Source organism: Chiloscyllium plagiosum, unplaced genomic scaffold, assembly GCF_037043375.1.
Source record: "Chiloscyllium plagiosum isolate Xiang-an unplaced genomic scaffold, Cpla_swu_hap1 HiC_scaffold_20, whole genome shotgun sequence".
NCBI lineage: Eukaryota > Metazoa > Chordata > Chondrichthyes > Orectolobiformes > Hemiscylliidae > Chiloscyllium > Chiloscyllium plagiosum.
In genome coordinates, this window is record NW_028270158.1 from 37,826,609 (window position 1) to 37,851,177 (window position 24,569).

Consider the following 24,569-nt stretch of genomic DNA (forward strand, 5'->3'; position numbering starts at 1 on the left):
AGCTTTTCCCCTTAGTAGAGGGTTAATAACCAGGAATCACAGTTTTAAGGTCAGGAGAAGGAGGTTTTGAGGGGATTTCACACAGATGGTTATGCTATCTGGATCTCACTGACTGAAGGGATGGTAGAGGTGAAAACCCTCAAAACATTGAAGAACTATTTAGGTGAACACTTGAAATGCTATACCATTCATGGCTATGGGCCAAGTGCTGGAAAATGGAATTAGAATTGATAGCTGACATGGAGATGCTGGACTGAAGGGCCTCTTTCTGTGCTGAAAAAGCCTTATGAATCTTTGATCCATTTCTCTATTTTCCGCTTCCTGCCAGCAAACCAATTTTTTATTCCTGCTATGGTATCACCACTCACACTGTCAGCTCGTACTTTGCGCAGTAACTTAGGTGTGGCACTTTATCATAGGCTGAAAATCCTGTACACCACCTCCACAGGTTTCCCTCTATTTACCTTGCTTCTTATTTCCCTAAAGCACTCTAATGACTTAGTTAAATATGATTTCCCTTTCACATGTTGACTCACCTAAACCTATTCTAAATTTCCAAATATCTCATAAAAACACAATTAATAATGGATGCGCAATTTCTTTATGGCAGCTATTAGGCTAAGTGGCCTGTAGTTTCCTCTTGCCTGTTTCCCTTTTTTCTTGAACAAAGGTGTTATAGTTGCTGTTTTCTAATCAACATGAATCCTTCCATAATCTAAAAATATTGTGACAACGTAATCAATGGTGTTACAATTTTTTTAGACTACAAGCATTCAGGCCACTCGATCCTGGAGACTTGTTAACATTTAGACATTATCATTTCTCAGTACCTTTTCCCTGGTAATGTTAATTGTTTTAATTTCCTCCCTCCTTTTTGTTTCTTGATATTCAAGAGCTTTGGAAAGTTTGCTAACTTCTAACTGCCTAATTAGTGTGGCTGGTTTCTGATACTGTTCCCATTTCCTGATGCATCATATTGTCTGTGCTCAACATCCAGCTCAATGACTCTGAGCTAAACCTCCTCAATCTGCCGCTGCTTACTGTTGATGTGGTTGCCTTGGATCTCACTGATATCCACATTCTCCTACATACTGCAGCAGCAACACATCATCTGACCTGCTATTTTTATTGCATTTCAATGAACAAATTAGCATTTATTTCTGAATTAAAAATAATGCATTGAGCCTGTTTGTACTTAAAATTTTATTATGTCCATAAATGTTCGACTTAACTGAACTACTCTAGTAAATATGATCAATTGGAAATACTCAGCAGCCGATCACCTACTGCTTCCAGTGATTTCACACCTTGATACTTGTCTTTCTATGTGGCTGTGAACCCACAGACTGTCTAACACCTCTGTCTGGTAAGCTCAATCAAACTCTCTTTGCTAGGCTTAATCAAATTCACTCCTTCTAAGCTCAACCAAACTTAACTTGCAAAGTTCAACCAAACTCTCCCTGCTAAGCTCAACCAAACCCACTTTCACTGCTTAAAGTCTTCAGCTATTTAAGAAAACAATTTGCTACCACATTCTTCAGGTCAATTAGGGATGGACAACAAAGACCAGCCTTACCAACTGTATCCACATTCAGTGAACAATTAAACAAAATCAGTAAGTAAGTTAGATATGATTACACACCAGCTGGACACTGAGGAATTCCTTTCAGGAATCCATCTGATGGATCACAGCATTAGTGCATAATACCCACAAAGTGGTTTGCAAGCAGTCAATGTTACCATGCATCATGAGGTAGCCTGTAATCTTGTAACACTACAGTCTCCTCTTCACTGCTTCTCTCTAGCAAGAGATAATTAAATGTATTTAGGTCTTGTGGAACACAGGGCCACATTGACCCTTCCCCCATTTTCCCCCACCCCACACATAACAGTACACAGCAAACAGTGGGATGTTGAAATATCATCAGATCCAGCATGGAAGGAGCCAGGCACACAAAAGTTCATGACCACAGTCAGCTTTATTGTCAATGCCATCCTTGTTCTCCATTGAGACCGTAGTTTTGCTCCCCAAGTTTTGCTGGGTGCATGTAGCCTCCTACAGTGAACCCTTTCCTTCCACCTTCTTCAATCACCTTGCCCTGCTTTGTGTTATTTGTGTTCATTGTTCTCTCCTACTATAGAGCAAGGGGGATACATCGATGAGTGGGAGCAAGTGCTGTGTACAGAATCTTTGATTTCAGGACAACATTCAGCAACGCATGACTCACCACTTGGCTTCAGCAACTTGAAGCAATTCTGGAAATCATCATATACTTTGATAAACTCAGCAAAAAACACAACAACCACCTTAGAGGTGGATTCCAAATTGCAAAGTTGCCATCAAATCAGCATAACAGGACTATCTTTGTTACAGTCTGCCTACTCTGAATACTTCTGGTGGTCTCTCCTTAAATGAACTACACCGTCAACTAAATGGTGCACAGGTTAGCTAGCACCAAAAGTGTGTTCATGTTGTGAATGTTTTATTTTAAGCAAGCACAACACCTGTATTGCTGAAAAATCACTTGTTGCTATGTTGCATTTCATGGCACAATCCTCTGAATACTTGGAACTAGCTAAATTTTATCTCTAACAGCAGTTGCCATAGGCTGGCTCTTCCATTATGGCTGAATGAAAACATTTGATATCTAACCTAACAGGCAGTTCTGGAATCCCGAGGAGATTACCCAGCTGGAGAACTTTATTTATGACGAGAGATTGGATAGATTGGGTTTGTTTTTCTAGGAGGAGAGGAAACTGAGTGTGAAGCATGGTTGAGATGTATAACATTATGAATGGCATAGATAAGCTAGGGACTTTTCCCCTTGGTGAAGGGATCAATGACCAGATACAAAGATTTAAGGTAAGGGGCAGAAGGAAGGTTCAGGGAGATGGGAGGATTTTTTTTTTACCCAGAGTGTTGTGGCTATCTGGAATCACGGCCTATAAGGATAGGAGAGCAAAACTTTTCTCAACACTTAAGAAGTATTTAGATGTGCACTTATGATGCCAAGGCATACATGGCTGTGGGCCAAGTGCTGAAAAATGGAATTAGAATAGCTAGATGGTTGTTTTTGGTGTAAACTCAATGGACCAAAGGGCTTTATTCTGTGCTATACTCCTCTATGGCTCAAAGCTAATGAAGGGACAGAGTTATGTGCCTACTGTTTTTCAAGATAAGAGAATTTTGTTGCTTTCATTTCTTAAGTTTTGTTTTATAAGCCTGGAATTTGTTTTGAAGCTGCTAACAGAATTAACAGCAAATGTTTAATACTTGTGAAAACTGAAGCTAATTAACATTTTAATGAGCTATGTGTAATCGCAAGGCATGCAGAGATATCTGTCTCAATAGTTACACTTTTCCAAAATATACCTATGAAAGATAAAGCCCAGTTCTCTTGCTGATGGAGGAATTTTTCTGACATGTCTTATGCAGTTTTTTGATTTCTTTCCTTGCCTGCACTTCATCTGAGGATGACAGCAACCGTCTCAGTGTGCTGCTTGTGTTATAATTTTCTAAGCCATTACATTGTACTCCGTTAAATCGTTTCCCAGCAGCACAGGAATCGTGTACACAGCTTGAATACAAAGCAGCCTGCTGTATCTTTTCGAACAGCAGCAATGCTTTTCTGTCACTTAGCTTTAACAGATTTTAACCAGGAGTAATCCAAAATCAGGTGATAGCATAAACATTTTTGCAGGATCTAGTGATATATTTGATATTCAGTGATTTTGCATTATCAGTGGACATGTAAGTGTTTCAATTATCACAATGGCTTTTTCGCATTGATTTATCACATGCCTCAGAATACCTCTACCTGTTCTGTCTGGAAAATCTGAATCTGTAAAAATGTTGGGGGTATAATCACTATTTACTCAATACTTAACAAATCTTAATTCATCCATAGTTAGCACTACCGAAGCAATACTTATCTATGCAATCATATGTGTGAGAAAATGAAATGTTATTCTGATGCATCATAGAATAGAATTTTGACAGGTATCTTGGAGTCCTCAATATGCCGTGTCAGTGGAATGTGTTTGTGATGTAGATACGATGTACTAAATTTCTCTATACTGTGAATTTTGATTCATAACCGGAACCAGTAACATTGAAGCTATTGTACATCATATATTGAATTTGTTTTCCAGTGTTTTTTTTGGATGTGTCCCTTTAGAAAATACCGATGTTCGACACCTTAATTTATGTGGTTTTTATTATCCAAATGCAGTCTCAGGATTTTACCACATAGGTGAGAGAATGCATCGCACAGGGCTGTATTTAATAAATCTAAAAGATAAGATGCATATTTTATTATATAGTATATTAGCATAGAAATACTTGCTTCTTGACTGTCACAATAAAACAGTAAATTTTTGATCACTGAATTTACTTTTGGTGATATTGGCATGATACTGTTTGATATTTGATATGTAAAATAGATTTACTTCGGAGTATTCTACAAATGCAATGAGGTGCCTGTGTTACTAGCAGTAATTTCAGATTAACATTGATGTCACAATCCAATGGTATAATGAAAAGATAACCTAGAATTACAGTAACTACCAAAAGGTGAATCTTTTAATTTTGAGAAAAACTATATATTTGGGTGATTTAAGGTCTCGTGTTCTTGGAGCCAGAATCTGATCAACTTCTTTAAATATGTATTATCTATACATCAAGAGAATTACGCTGAGGAATAGATAACGACTATCCATAGTTGTGGGATGGGACTGGAGTGAGGGGGACATTGCATGGAGGTTTTTCCAGATCTTGCAATCTCCACCATCACCTTTTGGTATACAAGTTTCTTCTAGCCCAGTGATCATTGATTAGAAAAGAGGAAGCCTTCACCCATTTGCTATCCTTCGAGTCTCTGCCTCATATTGAAATGTAAATTTATATAAGAACACAAACATGGATGACCCAAATGTTCCAATGGGTATCTATTGCCACTTGTTTTTCCTTTGCGCAGAAGCTCTCTAGCCATGTAATTGGAATTGGTTTGCTTCTTTGGAGGTCTTTGAAGCAGATCCTCAAAAGGTTACAATCTATACAGCACTCAAGAGCCAAGTAGAGGCTATCAATGCATTTTTCTTAATCTGTGCAAAATCCTTGTAACTTTAAGTACACTGTGCATGTATGTTGCTCTTGTCAACAAGAAGCTAGCAATGTAAATGTAACAGAGGTAATCTGTCTTGAACCTTCACTGACTGAAAGTCTATGAATCGGTGCAGAGAGAAGCAGAGCTAATATCTTTTATCCCTGTCTGATGATGCCATTGTACCTATAGTTTTTTTTGTCTATTCACTCATGGGACATGGACATAACTGGCTGGTCAGCATTTATTGCTTGTTCCTAGTTGTCCTTGAGAAGGTGTGGTGTTCTGCTGCTTTGAATCACTACAGTCCATATGCTGTAGGTTGACTCACAATGCCATTACGGAGGGAATTCAAGGATTTTGACCCAGTGACACTGAAGGAAATTTGATATATTTCCAAGTCAGGATGGTGAGTGGCTTCAAGGGCAACTTGAAGATGGTGGTGTTCCCATATATCTGCTGCACTTCTAAAATGTCATGGGCTTGGAAGGTGCTGTTTGAGGATCAATGGTGAATTTCTGCTGTGCATCGTGTAGATAGTGTACACTCCTTCTACTGAGCATTGGTGGTGAAGGGAGAGGATGCTTGTGAATGTGGTGCCAAATCAAATGGCCTGATTTGTCCTGGATGGTATCAGGCTTCTTGAGAGTTGTTGGAGCTGCACCCATCCAGGCACATGGGGTGTATTCCATCACACCGCTCTTCTTGTGCCTTGTAGATGGTGCATAGCCTTTGGGGAGTCAGGAGGTGAGTTATTTGCTGCAGTATTCCTAGCCTATGACTTGCTCTTGTGTCTATTGTGACAAGACCAATTGAGTTTTTGGTCAATGGTAACCCCCAGCATGTTGATCATAGAGGATTCATTGACGGGAATACCGTTGAATGTCAAGGGGTGGTGATTAGATTGTCTCTTATTGGAGATGATCATTGCCTGGCATTTGTGTGGTGCATATGCTACTTGCCACTTGTCAGCCCAAGCCTGGATATTGACCAAATCTTGTTACTGAAGCAGTCCATGTTCAAATGTATCTGAGGAGTCGCAAATGGTGCTGAACATTGTGCTATATTTGTGAACATCCTCACTTCTGACCTTATGAAAGAGGAAAGGTTATTCATAAAGCAGCTGAAGATAGTTGGGCTTAGGTCACTACACTGCGGGACTCCTGTAAAGATGTCCTGGAGCAGAGAATACATCTCCAACAACCATGACCCATCTCCTGTATATCAGGTATGACTCTAAGCAGCTGAGTGTTTTACCCCTGATACCCATTGATTCCAGTTTGCCATGTCTCCTTGATGCCACACTTGTCAATGCTGTCACTCCTTTCTGGAAAACAGATTTTTTGTCCATGTATGAACCAAGGGTGTAATGAAGTCAGGAGCTGAGTGGCCCTGGCGGAACCCAAACTGGTCATTACTGAGCAGGTTATTGCTGAGTGGGTGCTGCTTTGACTGGGTGATGCTTGATAGCACTGTTGATATTTTCCATCACTTTACTGATGATCGAGAGTAGATTGATGGGGTTGGATTTGTTCTGCTTTTCATTTACAGGACATATTGGGCAATTTTCCACATTGTTGGATAGATTCCAGTGTTGTAACTGTGCTAGAACAAGGGAATGGCAAGTTCTGGAGCACAAGTCTTCAGTACTATTGCTGGAATATCATTTCTTGATATCACATGGAGTGAATTGAATTTGCTGAAGACTGGTATCTGTAATGCTGGGGACTACTGGAGGAGGCTGAGGTGGATCATTCACTTGGCATTGTGGCTGAAGATTTCTGCATATGCTTCAGCGTTATCTTCTGCACTAATGTGTTTGGCGGGGGATATTTGTGGAGCCTTCTTCTGTAGTGAATTGCTTATTTGTCCACCACCATTTATGACTAGATGTGGCAGGATTGCAGAGCTTAGATCTGAGCCGACAGTTGTGGAATTGCTTATCTCTGTCTGTGACTTGCTGCTTATGCTGTTTGGCATGCCGGTAGTCGTGTTTTGTAGCTTCACCAGGTTGACACCTGGTTGAGTATTTCCTAAATATCCAATTTTTATTTGTATTTTGCATTTGTCTTTATGTCTTGACAACTGCTTTTGTGGTCAATGCAGCAATATGGACAAAGCAGGTAGTCTTATGCTTTCAGACTACCAACAATGTCGAATGGAGATGATTTCATCTGTAAACTTGCTTTTTCTCAAACATCCAGAATCTGCTTTACATCAGCACACCTAAATGGTCTTTTTTGGCAGTCCTTCATACAGATTTGTACAGTGTACTATCTCTACCCTTTAAAATGATGCATTAAATCCTCCCACTCTCAAGATCCAAATATGCCAATTTAGAAAAGGTTTCCAAAAAAAAAACTAGCTCAGAAGCTGATGGCATAAAAGCAATTTTAAATGTATGTTCATAACTTGAGAACTAGTTATTTAATATAATGCTATCACTTTGTATATAAGAGAAAATATACAGTACACAAACACACAATACTTGATTATACTTGATTTAAAATCTTTGCAGGTAATGCCTGAGCCAGGGGTTCCTAAAACTTTTGCTATTCCCCCTTTGGAAATTCATGGATGTTGCCAGGGTTGGAGGCTTTGTGCTCTAGGGAGAGGCTGAATAGGCTGGGACATTTTTTCCCCAGAGCGTAGAGGCTGAGGGATGACCTTATAAAGGTTTATAAAGTCATGAGGTGCACAGATAGGTGAATAGCAAAGGACATTTATCCCAGGGTAGGAGAGTCCAAAACTAGAGGGCATAGGTTTAAAGTTAGAGGGGAAACATTTGAAAGGGATCTGAGGGGCAACTGTTTCGCACAGAGGGTGGTACATGCATGGATTGAGCTGCAAGAGGAAGTGATAGAAGTGGGTACATTTACATCATTTAAACAGCACCTGGATGGATACGTGATTAGGAAGGGTTAGAGCGATATGGGCCAAATGCTAGCAAATAGAACCAGATCAGTTTAGGATACCTGGTCGACATGGATGAGTTGGACTGAAAGGTGTGTTTCTGTGCTGTATGACTCTGAGTCTATGGGATTTCTAATCAAACAGCGGCATTACACCAGACTGACTGTTTTATATTCTTACTAACACAATGTTGGTTAAAGATAACAGCTTTAACAAAACACTGCCGCTACACTACAGCAGTATAAACTTGAACTTCAAACAGTGCTCGATTCACTTTTGTCTTGGTGTGTAGGCATAAAAGCCTGCTTGTAACTACATAATACATGGCACTGCAGATTGAGTAGAGTTTCAACTTGTTTTGATTCAAATAAACAAAAGAAAACCCACCTTCTACTCTGATTTTGTTTTGGTAAAGCTCTATACTTTCCTTATACAGAAGTTCGTGCAGTACTTCTTTTGCATTCATTCAGCTAATGTGCAAATCACTTAGTAGTTGTAGACTAGCAATAGGGCCATGTGATCTTCTGTAGCTATTCTCGCTTTAACACCTCATCCAAAAGATAGCACCTTCATCTGTATTGTATTTCCATAGATTAGGCTTTTTCTGTGCTGAAATGTCTGGAAGGGAGTCTTGCACTGACCATGTTCTGATCAGAAGTGAGAATGCTGCTGACTGAGCCAAACCTGACAACATGGACTGGATTTTACATGTTCCTGCTGAGTTATTTTTGGCAGGATGAGATGCATATGAGGTATGTAGAACATGCCATTCCCTCCAACCCCAGTAGAAGGTGGATGGGCAGTCTGTCCGACATATGTAAGTAAATGATTAGGGTTCCAGCGAGTTAGTGGAGAACTCAGTCAATCCCAAAAGAATACACCAGAAAAGCCTTAAGACAGCTTGGGCAGCCCATTTTAAAAGAACAGTTTCTAAAAGGGCAGGAATGGGGAGGGTCCTATCACTAGGAGGTTCTCTGCACACATCAGCGGCAAGGATAAAGCCTCCCCACCCCTTGTGCACCCCTCTGTCCTCTGAAAATGCAGTTCATGTTACCATTTATCATTATGAGATTGAAACACTGCAAACATACTCTAACAAAGCTGTGTACCAATCTTGGTCCATTTTAATATTAACAATCAACATAGACTGAACAAATTTAACATCATTGCAAAGCTAAAGCCAATTAGTGCTAATACTAAACTTATTGTGTATAGTTTGTAAATGTTGTTTGTAAAGGTGAATGCCTCGCATTCACATTCACAAATACAGAAACTAATTTAGCTTCACATGTACAAACGTGCTGATGATCACTAACTGGGAAATGCTAATAGTTGCCATCTATGTCTGCTGTCTATAATTATGAATTATTTTTGTATATAAACCCTATATTTGTAATTTTGTATTTTAGTGACACTTTTTATATATATTCTAATACATTTTCTAATGTTCCTTCTATAAAGCGCACACTGTGTTCACAGTGTAAGTCATAAAAAACTGCAGCTCCTTCATCTCTCTCACTGAAGTTCGTAGACTGAATTAAAGCAGTTGCACCACATTTCTTGAAATATCCTTTATTTTTATTTTGATATGCCCTGTTAATTAGTATAAATCCTTTTGTATCAAGCATGGTATCCACAAAATGTTCTTTGCAGAATTGGTGGACTCATCATTCACAAGATTTGGAAGTCCCCTGAACTTCAAAGCATTTGCTGAAGAAATGTTAAGATTGGACAGGATTGTAAGTTAAAATATTAGGTGTAAATTTAGCTTGGTGCTTCCACAAAATTGGTAACAGTTACAGCAAATTTTCTTTACTATTAACATAACTGTAGTATTGGCTTTGTTCCAATGCTAACGTCTTTTGAGTCATTTTGACTTCAGATGATGATGAAGTCCACTGAAATCATTAGAAAGGAAAATTGGGCAGAATGTAAAGTGAGGGTCTGATTCGAGATTGCCCATATATTACTGTATGCATAATGTAAATGGAGTGCCATAGCGTGAATTGCCTCTGTGGTGGTTGAGTGAAACTATATTGATCAGACGATCTCCTTTCTTTGGGTTGAGTCACAACTCAAGATCTAAACAGTATTTAGACTGAATTTGCATTTGGAGTACAGAGCATAAGTGGGAAGCATCAATACTGCTTTTGCAGTGTGTACACAGCCTGACAGATATTGCAGATCAATTTTAATTTGTACCTCGCTGAGGATGTTTGAAATGGAGACTGGATGTAAACATTGTAAAATAGAATCCATTATAAGCATTAAAATATACATTACAGGATTTAAAAAAAATACATTATAGCAAAAAAAGCATGTGAAGAATGAAATTTGAGGAACCTTTTATCAGAAATGTATATGTGTCTGCACTTGTTTTGCTAAGAATACATTCATAAGATTTTGCACGAACAGGTTTCTTATCCAATAAAAATGTTTCCTCTGCTTAACCTTGTGACTGATCTTCATATATCTTTTATTCGTTTATTGAGAGCAAAGCAAGATCTGCAAATGTTTATTACAGTTTCTTCTTTTCTGTGTTGACTTTGCCAGATTATCTTGAATTTTTCTGAGTGCCCTACTATAATCTTTCCTAATAATCACTTCTAAGATTTTCCCTCTGCCAGATGTTGAGCTAACTAGTTTATAGTTTTTGTTTACTTATCCACCTTTTTTTGAACAAATGAGTTGTATTCACAAATTTCTGACATAATGGAAACTTCCCCAAATTTAGCGAATTTTTGAAAATTAAACATGACAGTCATCTCACTAGACATTTCATTTGAGACCCGAGAATGAAGTCCATCAGGACCTGGGGACTTGTCAATCTGCAACTCTGACAGTTTTCTCAGTACCTAGTAAATGTAATTATCTTGAGTTTCTATTTCTGAGTTGTTACTTTTATCGTCTATAATGAAGACTGATGAAAATAATCGGTTTAATTTGTCTGCCAACTCCTTATTTTCCATTATTAATCCCCAGATTCACTTTCCATAGTTCCGATACTCACTTCTGTTAACTCTTTTCTTTCTAAAATATGAACTCTCACTAATGTTTTCATATTTCTAGCTAGCTTTCTCTTGTACTGTAATTTTGCATTTCTTTTAATCTTTTACTCATTCTTTACTGCTTTTTTAAAATAGTCTGTCCAATTTTCTCACCTGCCAACCATTTTTGAGCAATTTGTTTTTTCTTAACAGTTTAATGCAATCTTTAATTTTTTTTAGGTAACCACAGTTGGTAGGTCCTTCCCTTGGACATTTTTCTTCTTGTTAGAATGTATTTATTCTGTGTATTTTAAAGTATCCCCTTAAATGCCTGCCGTTGAATCTCTATTAATGCACTCCTTGATGTAGTTCACTTTAGCTATCTCCACTTTGATGCCCTTATAATGGCCCTTATTTAGGTTTAAACTACGAGTGTTGGATCCACCTTATTCTCTCTCAGACTGCTTGTAAAATTCAGTTTTTTTGATCATTGCCACCTGGATTTGCCTTCACTATGAGGACATTAATTCATCTTACCTCACTGTACAATACTAGGTCATTTTTAGCCTGTTCTCTAGTTGGCTGCAGAATATGTTGTTTTAAGAAATTAGCCAGAAACTTTATGAACTCATCATCTAGGTTACCTGTATCCATCTGCTATTTCCTGTTTATCTATAGCATAAAAAGTTCCTCATGATTATCACCGCATAATTCTGACAAGCTCCCACTGTTTTTCCTTTACGTTACATCTTGTGTACTTACTGTGAGAGAGGTTATACACACCACTCCCTAAAAGTGACTCGTCTCACTATCCAAAAGCTTTTACATCCTTGTTACCTGAATTTAATATCATTAATTAACAGGCCCATCACTGCACCATTTTCCCAGCTTTATGTCCTTTCTAAATGCCATATACCTGTCATTAGTTACATCCCAATCTATTTCTGGATCAGTGGTGCTGGAAGAGCACAGCAATTCAGGCAGCATCCGACAAGCAGCAAAATCGACGTTTCGGGCAAAAGCCCTTCATCAGGAATAAAGGCAGAGAACCTGAAGCGTGGAGAGATAAGCTAAAGGAGGGTGGGGGTGAGGAGAAAGTAGCATAGAGTACAATAGGTGAGTGGGGGAGGGGATGAAGGTGATAGGTCAGGGAGGAGAGGGTGGAGTGGATAGGTGGAAAAGGAGCTAGGCAGGTAGGACAAGTCCGGACAGGTCAAGGGGACAGTGCGGGCTGGAAGTTTGAAACTAGGATGAGGTGGGGGAAGGGGAAATGAGGAAGCTGTTGAAGTCCACATTGATGCCCTGGGGTTGAAGTATTCCGAGGCGGAAGATGAGGCGTTCTTCCTCCAGGCGTCTGGTGGTGAGGGAGCGGCGGTGAAGGAGGCCCAGGACCTCCATGTCCTCGGCAGAGTGGGAGGGGGAGTTGAAATGTTGGGCCACGGGGCGGTTTGGTTGATTGGTGCGGGTGTCTCGGAGATGTTCCCTAAAGCGCTCTGCTAGGAGGTGCCCAGTCTCCCCAATGTAGAGGAGACCGCATCGGGAGCAACGGATACAATAAATGATATTAGTGGATGTGCAGGTAAAACTTTGATGGATGTGGAAGGCTCCTTTAGGGCCTTGGATAGAGGTTAGGGAGGAGGTGTGGGCACAGGTTTTACAGTTCCTGCGGTGGCAGGGGAAAGTGCCAGGATGGGAGGGTGGGTCATAGGGGGGCGTGGACCTGACCAGGTAGTCATGGAGGGAACGGTCTTTGCGGAAGGCGGAAAGGGGTGGGGAGGGAAATATATCCGTGGTGGTGGGGTCTTTTTGGAGGTGGCGGAAATGTCGGCGGATGATTTGGTTTATGCGGAGGTTTGTAGGGTGGAAGGTGAGCACCAGGGGCGTTCTGTCCTTGTTACGGTTGGAGGGGTGGGGTCTGAGGGCGGAGGTGCGGGATGTGGATGAGATGCGTTGGAGGGCATCTTTAACCACGTGGGAAGGGAAATTGCGGTCTCTAAAGAAGGAGGCCATCTGGTGTGTTCTATGGTGGAACTGGTCCTCCTGGGAGCAGATACGGCGGAGGCGGAGGAATTGGGAATACGGAATGGCATTTTTGCAAGAGATAGGGTGGGAAGAGGTGTAATCCAGGTAGCTGTGGGAGTCGGTGGGTTTGTAAAAAATGTCAGTGTCAAGTCGGTCGTCACTAATGGAGATGGAGAGGTCCAGGAAGGGGAAGGAGGTGTCAGAGATGGTCCAGGTAAATTTAAGGTCAGGGTGGAATGTGTTGGTGAAGTTGATGAATTGCTCAACCTCCTCGCGGGAGCACGACGTGGCACCAATGCAGTCATCAATGTAGCGGAGGAAGAGGTGGGGAGTGGTGCCGGTGTAATTACGGAAGATCGACTGTTCTACGTAGCCAACAAAGAGAAGGCATAGCTGCGGCCCATGCGTGTGCCCATGGCTACCCCTTTGGTCTGGAGGAAGTGGGAGGATTCAAAGGAGAAATTGTTAAGGGTGAAGACCAGTTCGGCCAAACGAATGAGAGTGTCGGTGGAAGGGTACTGTTGGGGACGTCTGGAGAGGAAAAACGGAGGGCTTGGAGGCCCTGGTCATGGCGGATGGAGGTGTAGAGGGTTTGGATATCCATGGTGAAGATGAGGCGTTGGGGACCGGGGAAACGGAAATCTTGGAGGAGGTGGAGGGTGTGGGTGGTGTCTCGAACGTATGTGGGGAGTTCCTAGACTAGGGGGGATAGGACAGTGTCGAGGTAGGTAGAGATGAGTTCAGTGGGGCAGGTGCATGCTGAGACAACGGGTCGGCTAGGGTGGTCAGGCTTGTGGATCTTGGGAAGGAGGTAGAACCGGGCAGTGCGGGGTTCCTGGACTATGAGGTTGGAAGAGGTAAAAACAATGACTGCAGATGCTGGAAACCAGATTCTGGATCAGTGGTGCTGGAAGAGCACAGCAATTCAGGCAGCATCCGAGGACAGGCAAGGATGCTGCCTGAATTGCTGTGCTCTTCCAGCACCACTGATCCAGAAGTATGAGGTTGGAAGCTGTAGGTGGGAGATCTCCTGAGGTGATGAGGTTCTGTATGGTCTGGGAGATGATGGTTGGGTGATGGGGGGTGGGGTCATGGTCGAGGGGCGGTAGGAAGAGGTTTCCTCGAGTTGGCGTTTGGCTTCAGCGGTGTAGAGGTCAGTGCGCCAGACTACCACTACGCCCCCTTTATCCGCTGGCTTAATGGTGAGGTTGGGATTAGAGCAGAGGGATTGGATGGCTGCGCGTTGTGAGGGTGAGAGGTTGGAGTGGGGGAGGGGGGTCGACAGGTTGAGGCGGTTAATGTCCCGGCGGCAGTTGGAAATGAAGAGGTCGAGGGCAGGTAATAGGCCAGCGCGGGGTGTCCCGGTGGATGCAGTGTGTTGGAGGTGGGCGAAGGGGTCCTCGGAAGGTGGGCGGGAGTCCTGATTGTGAAAGTAAGCTTGGAGGCGGAGGTGAGACGGAACATCCCAATCTATGTCATGCAATCATGTTTCTGTAATTGATATCAAATTGTAATTGCCTTATTTAAGTTTAATATACAAGTCTTGGACCCACTCTTCTCTTTTTAAACTCAAGGTAAAATTCAATTGTATATGATTGCTGTCCTTAAGAAGCACCTTCACCATTAGATCATTCATTAATTAATTAGGTTGGAAATTTTGAGTTGAATGTGTGAAAGAAATAAATTAATTAGTCCAGATTTGAAGCTATGGTTACTGAAGCAATCTGGATTAATCATTACTGCTGCATGAATATTAGTTTTCTAATAATCTAATAGTCATTCTTGGAAATGGTAATGTCATTCTGAAGCAGTATACAAGGGTTCATTAGGCATATAATTTTTCTTTCAACTTGAGCCAAAGGCTGCCAGACCTTTGTGCTCCCACTATGCTTCGTGGAATGCACTTGTGGAGCCAGGCTGCAGGATTTCACAGGGGACAATTACATCCTCCCAACCCAGTCTGTAGAAAGCAATGTTTGGACAAAGTAGAAGGAGGTTCATTCAGAATTCAACTCACTGGGAATGTTGCTTCTAAAATTAAATGGCTAAAGTGAAAAGGTATTTCTTTCTGTGCCTTCGATATCCCTAATGATTAATTCGAAAGTATTGCCTTTCCTTTTCACCAAAGATTGACGTTTATTTGTTCTTCACTGAGGACTTGCCTCAGTTAATTATTTTTGAAAATATTATATTAATTTACATCATCCTTGTGTGAACAAAATGTATAGTTATACTAAAATGGATAAAAAAAACTTGACAAGATGACCATCATTTTTAATAATTAGCTATAAATAATAAAACGTATTATGTTCTGATTTATTGTTGTTAAAAAAATTGATTATTTAACAAGCCAAAACAACTTCTGGTGCATTGATGGAAATAATTGTCATAGGCTTTTCTATAAATGTATTGTTAATGTGGAGGTTTATATGACTGCAATTCCAATTTCATTCTTGCCTAAAACATAAAATTGATGCATTTAGCATCAGGCTGCCACTGAACAGCATGGTTATGTAATTTACTTTGTTTTCTCTAATATAGGAATTATATGCAAAGTTTTTATTAGTAGAACTGCTTGAGGCACAAAGCCGTGTAGCACAAACAGCAGCAAAGTAACATGAATGGAAAATGAAAATCTTTCAGTGCAATACAGATAACTTAATGAGTCCCTCCTAAATTGATGTCTGTTTTCTCTTCTGCAGGAACTATTGGCTGGGAGTTTAAGTTGCATTTCCTGTGAACCTTCAATCCTTGAAATTTAAGATGGCTTCCACTCTCCTCTCTCGGCAACTAACTTACATACTGCAGCAGAACATAAAGTTTTCACTGCCCCGTGAGTATTCTGTCATTTAGACCTAAGGAATTATATAGGAACTAACTAATTGACATTTACAGTTCTTCCAGCTTCAACATTTAGATGGTCACTCCAGTGGTGTGTGCCACAATGGATATCTCAACTATTCATTCTTCCAGAGATTGCATTTTCTGTCTCATGGTTAATTACAGAGCTGAACTGACCTATATGCAAAACACAAGAAATGACAACATGAATACTTTCAGCAAAAGACAAGTGTTTTGTTCCCAGCACATTTTGTTAGTTGATCAAGAGTAGTAATAGAATGGTTTAAAATGGGCAAGAACTCAATATAATACAACAGCTACACTAGTCTGTTGTTGACTGCTGTATACTATATGACACATTTTAGTACCTGTTTAATTTTACTTTAAGCTTATGAATTATTTTACATTTTAAGTGACTATTTGGTAGATTTGGAAGAAAGGATACCAAATGTTTTTGTAACTATCGAATTTATTTGTTTGCGCCTAACTTTTCAATGTCATAAAATTCTGCTCTTAATGGTGAAGAAAATTAAGAATGTTGTGATGACTTGCTTTAAAATAGCACCTATCGCAAAACATATATTGCTTCATCGAGATGTTTGAGCAACAGATCTCAACAGAAGGAGAGGTTGGGGTGAGGGAATAAAACTTGATCAAAGTGGTAGGTTTTAGGCTCAGTCTTAAAGGGAGGGAGTTGAAGAACTCATTAAAGGAGTAGCAGTAATTGAGCTGAAGATAAATTCAGCTCAACTAAATTCTGATGTAAATTGAGATAACATCAAAGACTCTGTGCTGTTGAGAAGATTACTGTTATACTTAGAACTTGCTACATTTCAGAATAATTTATTTCTAACATTTCACAACATTGCACTATCCTTACAAGAGACATCGTGAGCCCTAATTTCCTTCTGCTTTTCTCTGGTTCAAGTAAAGACAATATTCAAAGAAGAGCAGGAAGCGTTCCAGATTTTCAGATCAATAATCCTCCTGCAAAAAAAATGGACCAAAAAGGGATTATATGGTTCTGGCTGTTGAGTTTTACTGTTAACATAGAATGCTTGCTGCATTTTCCTACATAGCATATCATCTTGAGTGTCACTAAAAGCAGCTATAGTGGGCTACAACACCCAACCCAAAGAAACTGGTGAGATCAGAGAAATACAGAGCTGCCAGGTTTATTTTGAACATTATTGTATTTGATCTTATAAATAAGCTGTTAGAACCGGCTCCACAACCACCTGATGAAGGAGCAGTGCTCTGAAAGCTAGTGCTTCCAAATAAACCTGTTGGACTATAGCCTGGTGTTGTGTGATTTTTAACTTTGCATACCCCAGTCCAACACCAGCACTTCCACATCACCTCCACCAGGCAGGGGCCCATTGTCATTGATAACTGGACAGTAGTCATAGAGATGTACAGCATTAAAACAGACCCTTTGGTCCAACTCGTCCATGCCGTCCAGATATACTAACCTAATCTAATCTCATTTGCCAGCACTTGGCTCATATCCATGTAAACCCTTCCTGTTTACATACCCATCCAGATGCCTTTTAAATGCTGTAATTGTACCAGCCTCCACCACTTCCTCTGGCAGCACATTCCATATACGCACCACCCTTTGCGTGAAAAAGTTGCCCCTTAAGTCCGTTTTAAATTTTTCCTCTCTCATCCTAAACCTATGCCCTCGAGATCTAGATCTCCCACCCCAGAGGAAAGACCTTGTCTATTTATCCATGTCCCTCATGATTTTACAAACCTCTGTAATGTCACCCCTCAGTCTCCGATGCTGCAGAGAAAACAGGCCCAGCCAATTGAGCTGTTTGTTGCCAGTCAACTGTCCATGCATCACACTCTAACTCATCTATAACTCGACCTTCCCCCACTGCTAGCACAAACAACTGTGTAAAACGCACTTACAATGAGTATCAGGTTACTTGCTTTTGAAAAGCACAATAATTCTTTAACAATCCTTAGCTTTTAAAACAGCTTTTTCCCATTTCAGTCCACAATCAAAAATATGGAAAAATAAAAAGATACGATCTTTAAATGGGAAAATTTGCCTCTAGTTCACAACTGTAACTTTTTCTGATACTACTCCAAAGTTCATGGAGTTCCTCAAGCACACTTCAGCAAATAGTCCAGTGATGCAAATAAAATAATTAAGGTTTAATTCATCATACCTTCTCTCATTGAGGCCAGACAATTTCAGGTTAGAAGATAATGTACTAATAACTTGAGGTCACTAATAAAACCTCTTTCACGGATATGTTTCCATGTCAGGAAATGTTCTTTTATTGTGGGCCTCAGAGGTGACAACCCATTCTTTTTCTGTTTCATTGTGTGGCCATGTCTCAATTATATATTCATGTTAGTCATATTTCTTCTATCTTTAGGTTGACTTAATAGACAGCCTGTTGAAACAGATATTCACCTGAACAAAGAGCACTGCCTATGCTTTCATGAAGGTCCCAATGGGTTTGGCAGACCTCTCTGAAATCAATGGATGGCATTCGTCCAAGACTAGATTGCATGGGAATGTTGGGAATGTGTCTTTATTCCTCATATTAAAGTTACCTAATAGATCATGGACATCTAAGATATGAAATTACACTTAGCTCATTTTTATATTGCATTTTCCACTAGGAATTGGAAGCATATGTTAATTTTCCCTGTCTTTTTGGATTTTTCTTAAAGTCTGTTAATGTAGAGGTAAATATGTTTCATAATACTTAGTTTAAGATGTATAGTTTCAGCATCTAAGGGAAGTATTGGTGTATGGAAGAAGAGTTTTGTTTTAAAGATACCTGGGTACATGTGCAGGTAAGGCTTGTATCATTTCTGGAAAGTGAGATGTTTCCAGTTAGAATCCAGCTCATTGATACCACTCCAACCCATAACTGGGTTGATAATGATGCTCATGAACCAGATTTATCAAAGGAAAGACCTTGTCCAATCAGAATGAGAAATGGGTAATCTGAAGGGAGAAGCCATCAGGAGGACTTTGCTCTGTCTTCCCAATTGTTTGTGCCAGGAAGCCTGGGTTCAACCCCCACCTGCTCCTGAGGTGTGTATGAACACCTCTGAAAAAGTTGATAAGGAAAATATGTAGATTTCAGATATCCCTTCATACCATATTAGATGATAACAGTATTTATTTAGTAGAGGTATTCAAATTCATGAGGGGCATGGACAAAACAGATAGAATAAAACTGTTGCCACAGGTGGAAGATTTGAGAGTCAGAGCCATTTTGCTGTTGTAAGGTAACTAGGAAAAGAACTAAAGGCAGTACGAGGTAAAGCTAATTAGTGAGCTGATAGAATCTGGAAGTCACTGGCTGAGAGCATAGTAAAGAGGGGTTTACAAAGAGAATTAGATCATTTTCCAACGAGAAATAGTTTGTAGGGTTACGGGGAGAGGATGGAAATGTTGGACTATTTCAGTTGCTCTTGCAGAAAGCTGGCAAGGGCACAATGAACCAAATGATTTTTTTCGTCATTGTAACCATTATATGACTTTCTGGGCTGGGGTTTATGTGGCACCAGGCTCCCACAATCCCCCTGGGGTTAATGATGGACAGGTGTAGCTTGCCCCAGGGTTTAAGGTGAGACTGTCATTGCCATCCGAGATCTGTTGAACAATCAGACAGCTGATTGCACTCCTGCCCCAGCAGTGCCAATGGGAATCACGACCACTACTAGAATTGCATCCAGCCCCCAAGAAGCCAGCGTGGAGTATGGGAGCCATATAAGTGTGGGGTTATTTCTGGGGCTAGGCTGACAGATTCTGTCGAGGGAGGAAAAGAGGTTTTGCGGACCACGCTAGATGGACCTTGTCATAGAGTCATAGAGATGTACAGCACGGAAACAGACCCTTCGGTCCAACCTGTCCACGCCGACCAGATATCCCAACCCAATCTAGTCCCACCTGCCAGCACCCGGCCCATATCCCTCCAAACCCTTCCTATTCATATACTCATCCAAATGCCTCTTAATTGTTGCAATTGCACCAGCTTCCACCACATCCTCTGGCAGCTCATTCCATACACATGCGTGAAAAAGTTGCCCCTTAGGTCTCTTTTATATCTTTCCCCTCTCACCCTAAACCTATGCCCTCTAGTTCTGGACTCCCCGACCCCAGGGAAAAGATTTTGCCTATTTATCCTATCCATGCCCTTCATAATTTTGTAAACCTCTATAAGGTCACCCCTCAGCCTCCGAAGCTCCAAGGAAAGCAGTCCCAGCCTGTTCAGCCTCTCTCTATACCAAATCCTCCAACCCTGGCAACATCCTTGTAAATCTTTTCTGAACCCTTTCAAGTTTCACAACATCTTTCCGATAGGAAGGAGACCAGAATTGCACGCAGTATTCCAACAGTGGTCTAACCAATGTCCTGTACAGCCGCAACATGACCTCCCAACTCCTGTACTCAATACTCTGACCAATTAAGGAAAGCATACCAAACACCTTCTTCACTATCCTATCTACCTGCGACTCCACTTTCAAGGAGCTATGAACCTGCACTCCAAGTTCTCTTTCTTCAGCAACCCTCCCTAGGACCTTACCATTAAGTGTATAAGTCCTGCTAAGATTTGCTTTCCCAAAATGCAGCACCTCGCATTTATCTGAATTAAACTCCATCTGCCACTTCTCAGCCCATTGGCCCATCTGGTCCAGATCCTGTTGTAATCTGAGGTAACCCTCTTCGCTGTCCACTACACCTCCAATTTTGGTGTCATCTGCAAACTTACTAACTGTACCTCTTATGCTCGCATCCAAATCATTTATGTAAATGACAAAAAGTAGAGGACCCAGCACCGATCCTTGTGGCACTCCACTGGTCACAGGCCTCCAGTCTGAACAACAACGCTCCACCACCACCCTCTGTCTTCTACCTTTGAGCCAGTTCTGTATTCAAATGGCTAGTTCTCCCTGTATTCCATGAGATCGAACTGCTAATCAGTCTCCCATGGGGAACCTTGTCAAACGCCTTACTGAAGTCCATATAGATCACATCTACTGCTCTGCCCTCATTAATCCTCTTTGTTACTTCTTCAAAAAACTCAATCAAGTTTGTGAGACATGATTTCCCATGCACAAAGCCATGTTGACTATCCTTAATCAGTCCTTGCCTTCCCAAATACATGTACATCCTGTCCCTCAGGATTCCCTCCAATATCTTGCCCACTACTGAGGTCAGGCTCACCGGTCTATAGTTCCCTGGCTTGTCTTTACCGCCCTTCTTAAACAGTGGCACCACATTTGCCAACCTCCAGTCTTCCAGCACCTCACCTGTGATTATCGATGATACAAATATCTCAGCAAGAGGCCCAGCTATCACTTCTCTAGCTTCCCATAGAGTTCTCAGGTACACCTGATCAAGTCCTGGGGATTTATCCACCTTTAACCATTTCAAGACATCCAGCACTTCCTCCTTTGTAATCTGGACATTTTGCAAGATGTCACCATCTACTTCCCTACAGTCTATATCTTCCATATCCTTTTTCACAGTAAACACTGATGCAAAATATTCATTTAGTATTTCAACCATTTTCTGTGGCTCCACGCAAAGGCCGCCTTCTGATCTTTGAGGGGCCCTATTCTCTCCCTGGTTACCCTTTTGTCCTTAATATATTTGTATAAACCCTTTGGATTCTCCTTAATTCTATTTGCCAACGCTATCTCATGTCCCCTTTTTGCCCTCCTGATTTCCCTCTTAAGAATACTCCTACTTCCTTTATAGTCTTCTAAGGATTCACTCGATCTATCCTGTCTATACTTGACACATGCTTCCTTCTTTTTCTTCACCAAACCCTCAATTTCTTTAGTCATCCAGCATTCCCTATACCTACCAGCCTTCCCTTTCACCCTGACAGGAATGAGGAACTGGGAAGGGTGTCGACGAAGTCTGAGAGCAGCACACTAGTTGGTTCAGTGTCAAAGTTATGGAAGCATTCCCCCATTCCCTGCCATTAGACCACCCAGTGAAAGCTGCAGGACTGGACATGTGGCATAGGCCTCTCCCAGTGAGTAAATCCCAACAACAGAGATGACCCCCCAAGTGCCCATTAATTCATCACTTAAGAGGCTCAATTAGCGCATGGTCAGATTGGTCTTCCAAAACCTTACCCCACTGCTGGACAGGTGGTAGCCAGTAGACACAGTACAGGTCCTCCACCTGTCCAGGGCAGGTGCCATAAAATTCAGCCCTGTTGCTGTATGATCTGTGCTCGATGTCAGTGCAAAAGTCACACTTGTTGCTTTAACTGCCTGTCCACCTGTGCAGTATGGTTCAAATCAACCATATTGACTTAGCCTTTCCGTAGTGCAATGAAACTTAGCTGTTCCCATTTTGATTTGTTGTTTGTTAATCTTGTTCAGTTATTACTGCAATATACTTATATAAAAACTGCCCACCAACTAAGCCCTTTGAAACTGAGAATTCTTGGTGCATCTTACATTGCTGTAAGTGTAAAGAAGGGAGTTGCAGAGATTTGAGCTGATGCAGCAGAAGCCGCAGCCGCCAATGGCAGAGTGATGAAAATACAAATGTATGAGAGAGACAAAAATGAAAGAAACTCAGTGATCCTGGAGGGTTTGCGTCTGAGTGAAAAGTTTAGGAAGGCAGGAGCTCATCGGTAGCTTTGAATACATGATGAGAATTTTAAAATCAAATTCTTGCAAATTAGGATTCACTACAGCTCATTGATCACAGGAACAACAAGTTAACAAAGGTTGGCATGAGTTTGGAGCTGGGCAGTTCCACTTTGAATGAGTTCACACTTACAGACAGTGGAAGGTTTTTGACTGGCCTCATGCTCCTTGGCATAACGAGTCTGAAGCAACAGAGGTGTGAAGAAGGGTTCATCAGCTGATCTCCAGCAGGCTGCAGACAAGAAATATTATGTAGATGGAATTAGGCAGTCTTGCTGATAGAGAGGAGATGGAATCAGTCTGAAGAATAGCATCTTCAAGGATCATTTGCATGCGTTTGATAGTTGGGCCCATTTTATGAAATATTCTCTCTATAACATATCAAAATTTCCCTTTGTTTCCAGTATTTAAAACATTGTAAAGTACCAGTCAACACAATGATGTTTACTCTACTCAGTCTTAAATCCTCAAAGATACTTACAGCACAGAAAGAGGCCAATTGGCCCATCATTTCTATGTCAGTCAACCAAGATCTGATGACAGTAATCCTAATTTCCAGCCCTTGGGCATATAAGGTTGGAACCTATGGCACTCCAAGTTGACATGAACATACTGCTTAAATGTTACAAGTGAGTCCATCTATCAAACATATTAAATGATCCTTCAAGATGTTCTGCTTGGGACTGGTTGAGACTGGATCCATATGTTTCCCAGTTTATAAAATTTGATTTTAAAATTCTCATTCTGTGTTCAAAGCCATCAATGACCTCTTGCCTCCCTAAATCTTCTACGTTTTCTAGCTCCACACTTTCTGGGATCACTGAGGTTTGTTAATTATTAGCTCTTACATGTACTTTTTTTGATCAGTCTACCATTTGGGACTTTACCTTCTGCTGCATCAGCTCAAATCTCTGGAACTCCCTTCCTTAAAACACTCTTCCTGTTTCTGCTCCTTTAAGATGCTCCATGAAATCTGACTTATCTGACCAAGATTTTGGACAACTTCTAATATCTCATTATAAGTTTCGATCTTGGAATTAATTTTACGACATTCCAATGAAATGATTTGGAATGTTCTTACCACAGTAACCATGCTAAGTAAATTCCAAGGTGTTAATTCACATAGACTCAGAGACAGACATAATGGAAATAGACACTTCGGTCCAACACATCCATGCTGACCAGATATCCTATCTAAATCTGGTCCCAAATGCTAACGTTTAGCCCATATCCCTGTAAACCCTTCCTAGTCATATACCCATCAAAATGCCTTTTAAATGTTGTAATCATCCCAGCCTCCACCACTTCCTCTGGCAGCTCATGCCATACACGCACCATCTTCTGCATGTAAAAGCTGCCCCTTAGGTTCCTTGCAAACCTTTCCTGTCTCACTTTAAACCTAAGCTCTCTAGTTTCCCCATGCCAGGGAAAAGACCTTGTATATTTACCTTATCCGTAAACCTTTATAAGGTCACCCCTCAGCCTCCGATGCTCCAGAGAAAATCTCTCTATGGCTCAAACCCTCCAACCCTGGCAACATTTTTGTAAATCTTTTCTGAACCCCTTCAAGTTTCACAGGAAGCCTTGTTAAAGAAAGCTCCAATGTCTACAGTGAAATTGTAATTAACTTTCTACTAAAGAAGTTCCTCCAGATACTTCCACAATATTGAAACTGTTGAATATTGGGGTCCCTTAAAAACTGAATTTTCCCGAGAATTCATTTAACAGCTATTACAGCAGTAATCAACTTCCCAAACATTGAGCATGGAAAATTAAAGGGAAGATTACAAGAAACATGGAGTTCATGATTCCCCCTACACCAAACACACCCTAATATAAACATATTGTTATTGAAAAGAAGAATGTTTTGTTCTTAGAAAGAATGCTAAACTAACCCTCAGATGAAGGTGTACAAGGGGACAACGATCATCCAACAGCATGAGTGGCTGTCCCATGGCCTACAGCCGAAAGGGTTCAAACAATTGATTGACACAGAGAAAATACCTGCCCTGAGAAATATGATATAACAATAAATGCCAAGGTAGAGAAAGTG

The 24,569-nt window shown here is 40.9% G+C and overlaps 1 protein-coding gene across 1 annotated transcript in view; it reads left to right on the plus strand.

The window, feature by feature from the left end:
* abat (4-aminobutyrate aminotransferase) overlaps positions 1-24,569 on the plus strand; it is a 177,728-nt gene that overhangs the window by 26,791 nt on the left and 126,368 nt on the right. Inside the window, exon 2 of the mRNA XM_043711576.2 lies at positions 15,727-15,857. Coding sequence (XP_043567511.1) covers positions 15,788-15,857 — 70 coding nt within the window. The 5' untranslated portion in view covers positions 15,727-15,787. The remainder of the gene's footprint in view (positions 1-15,726; positions 15,858-24,569) is intronic.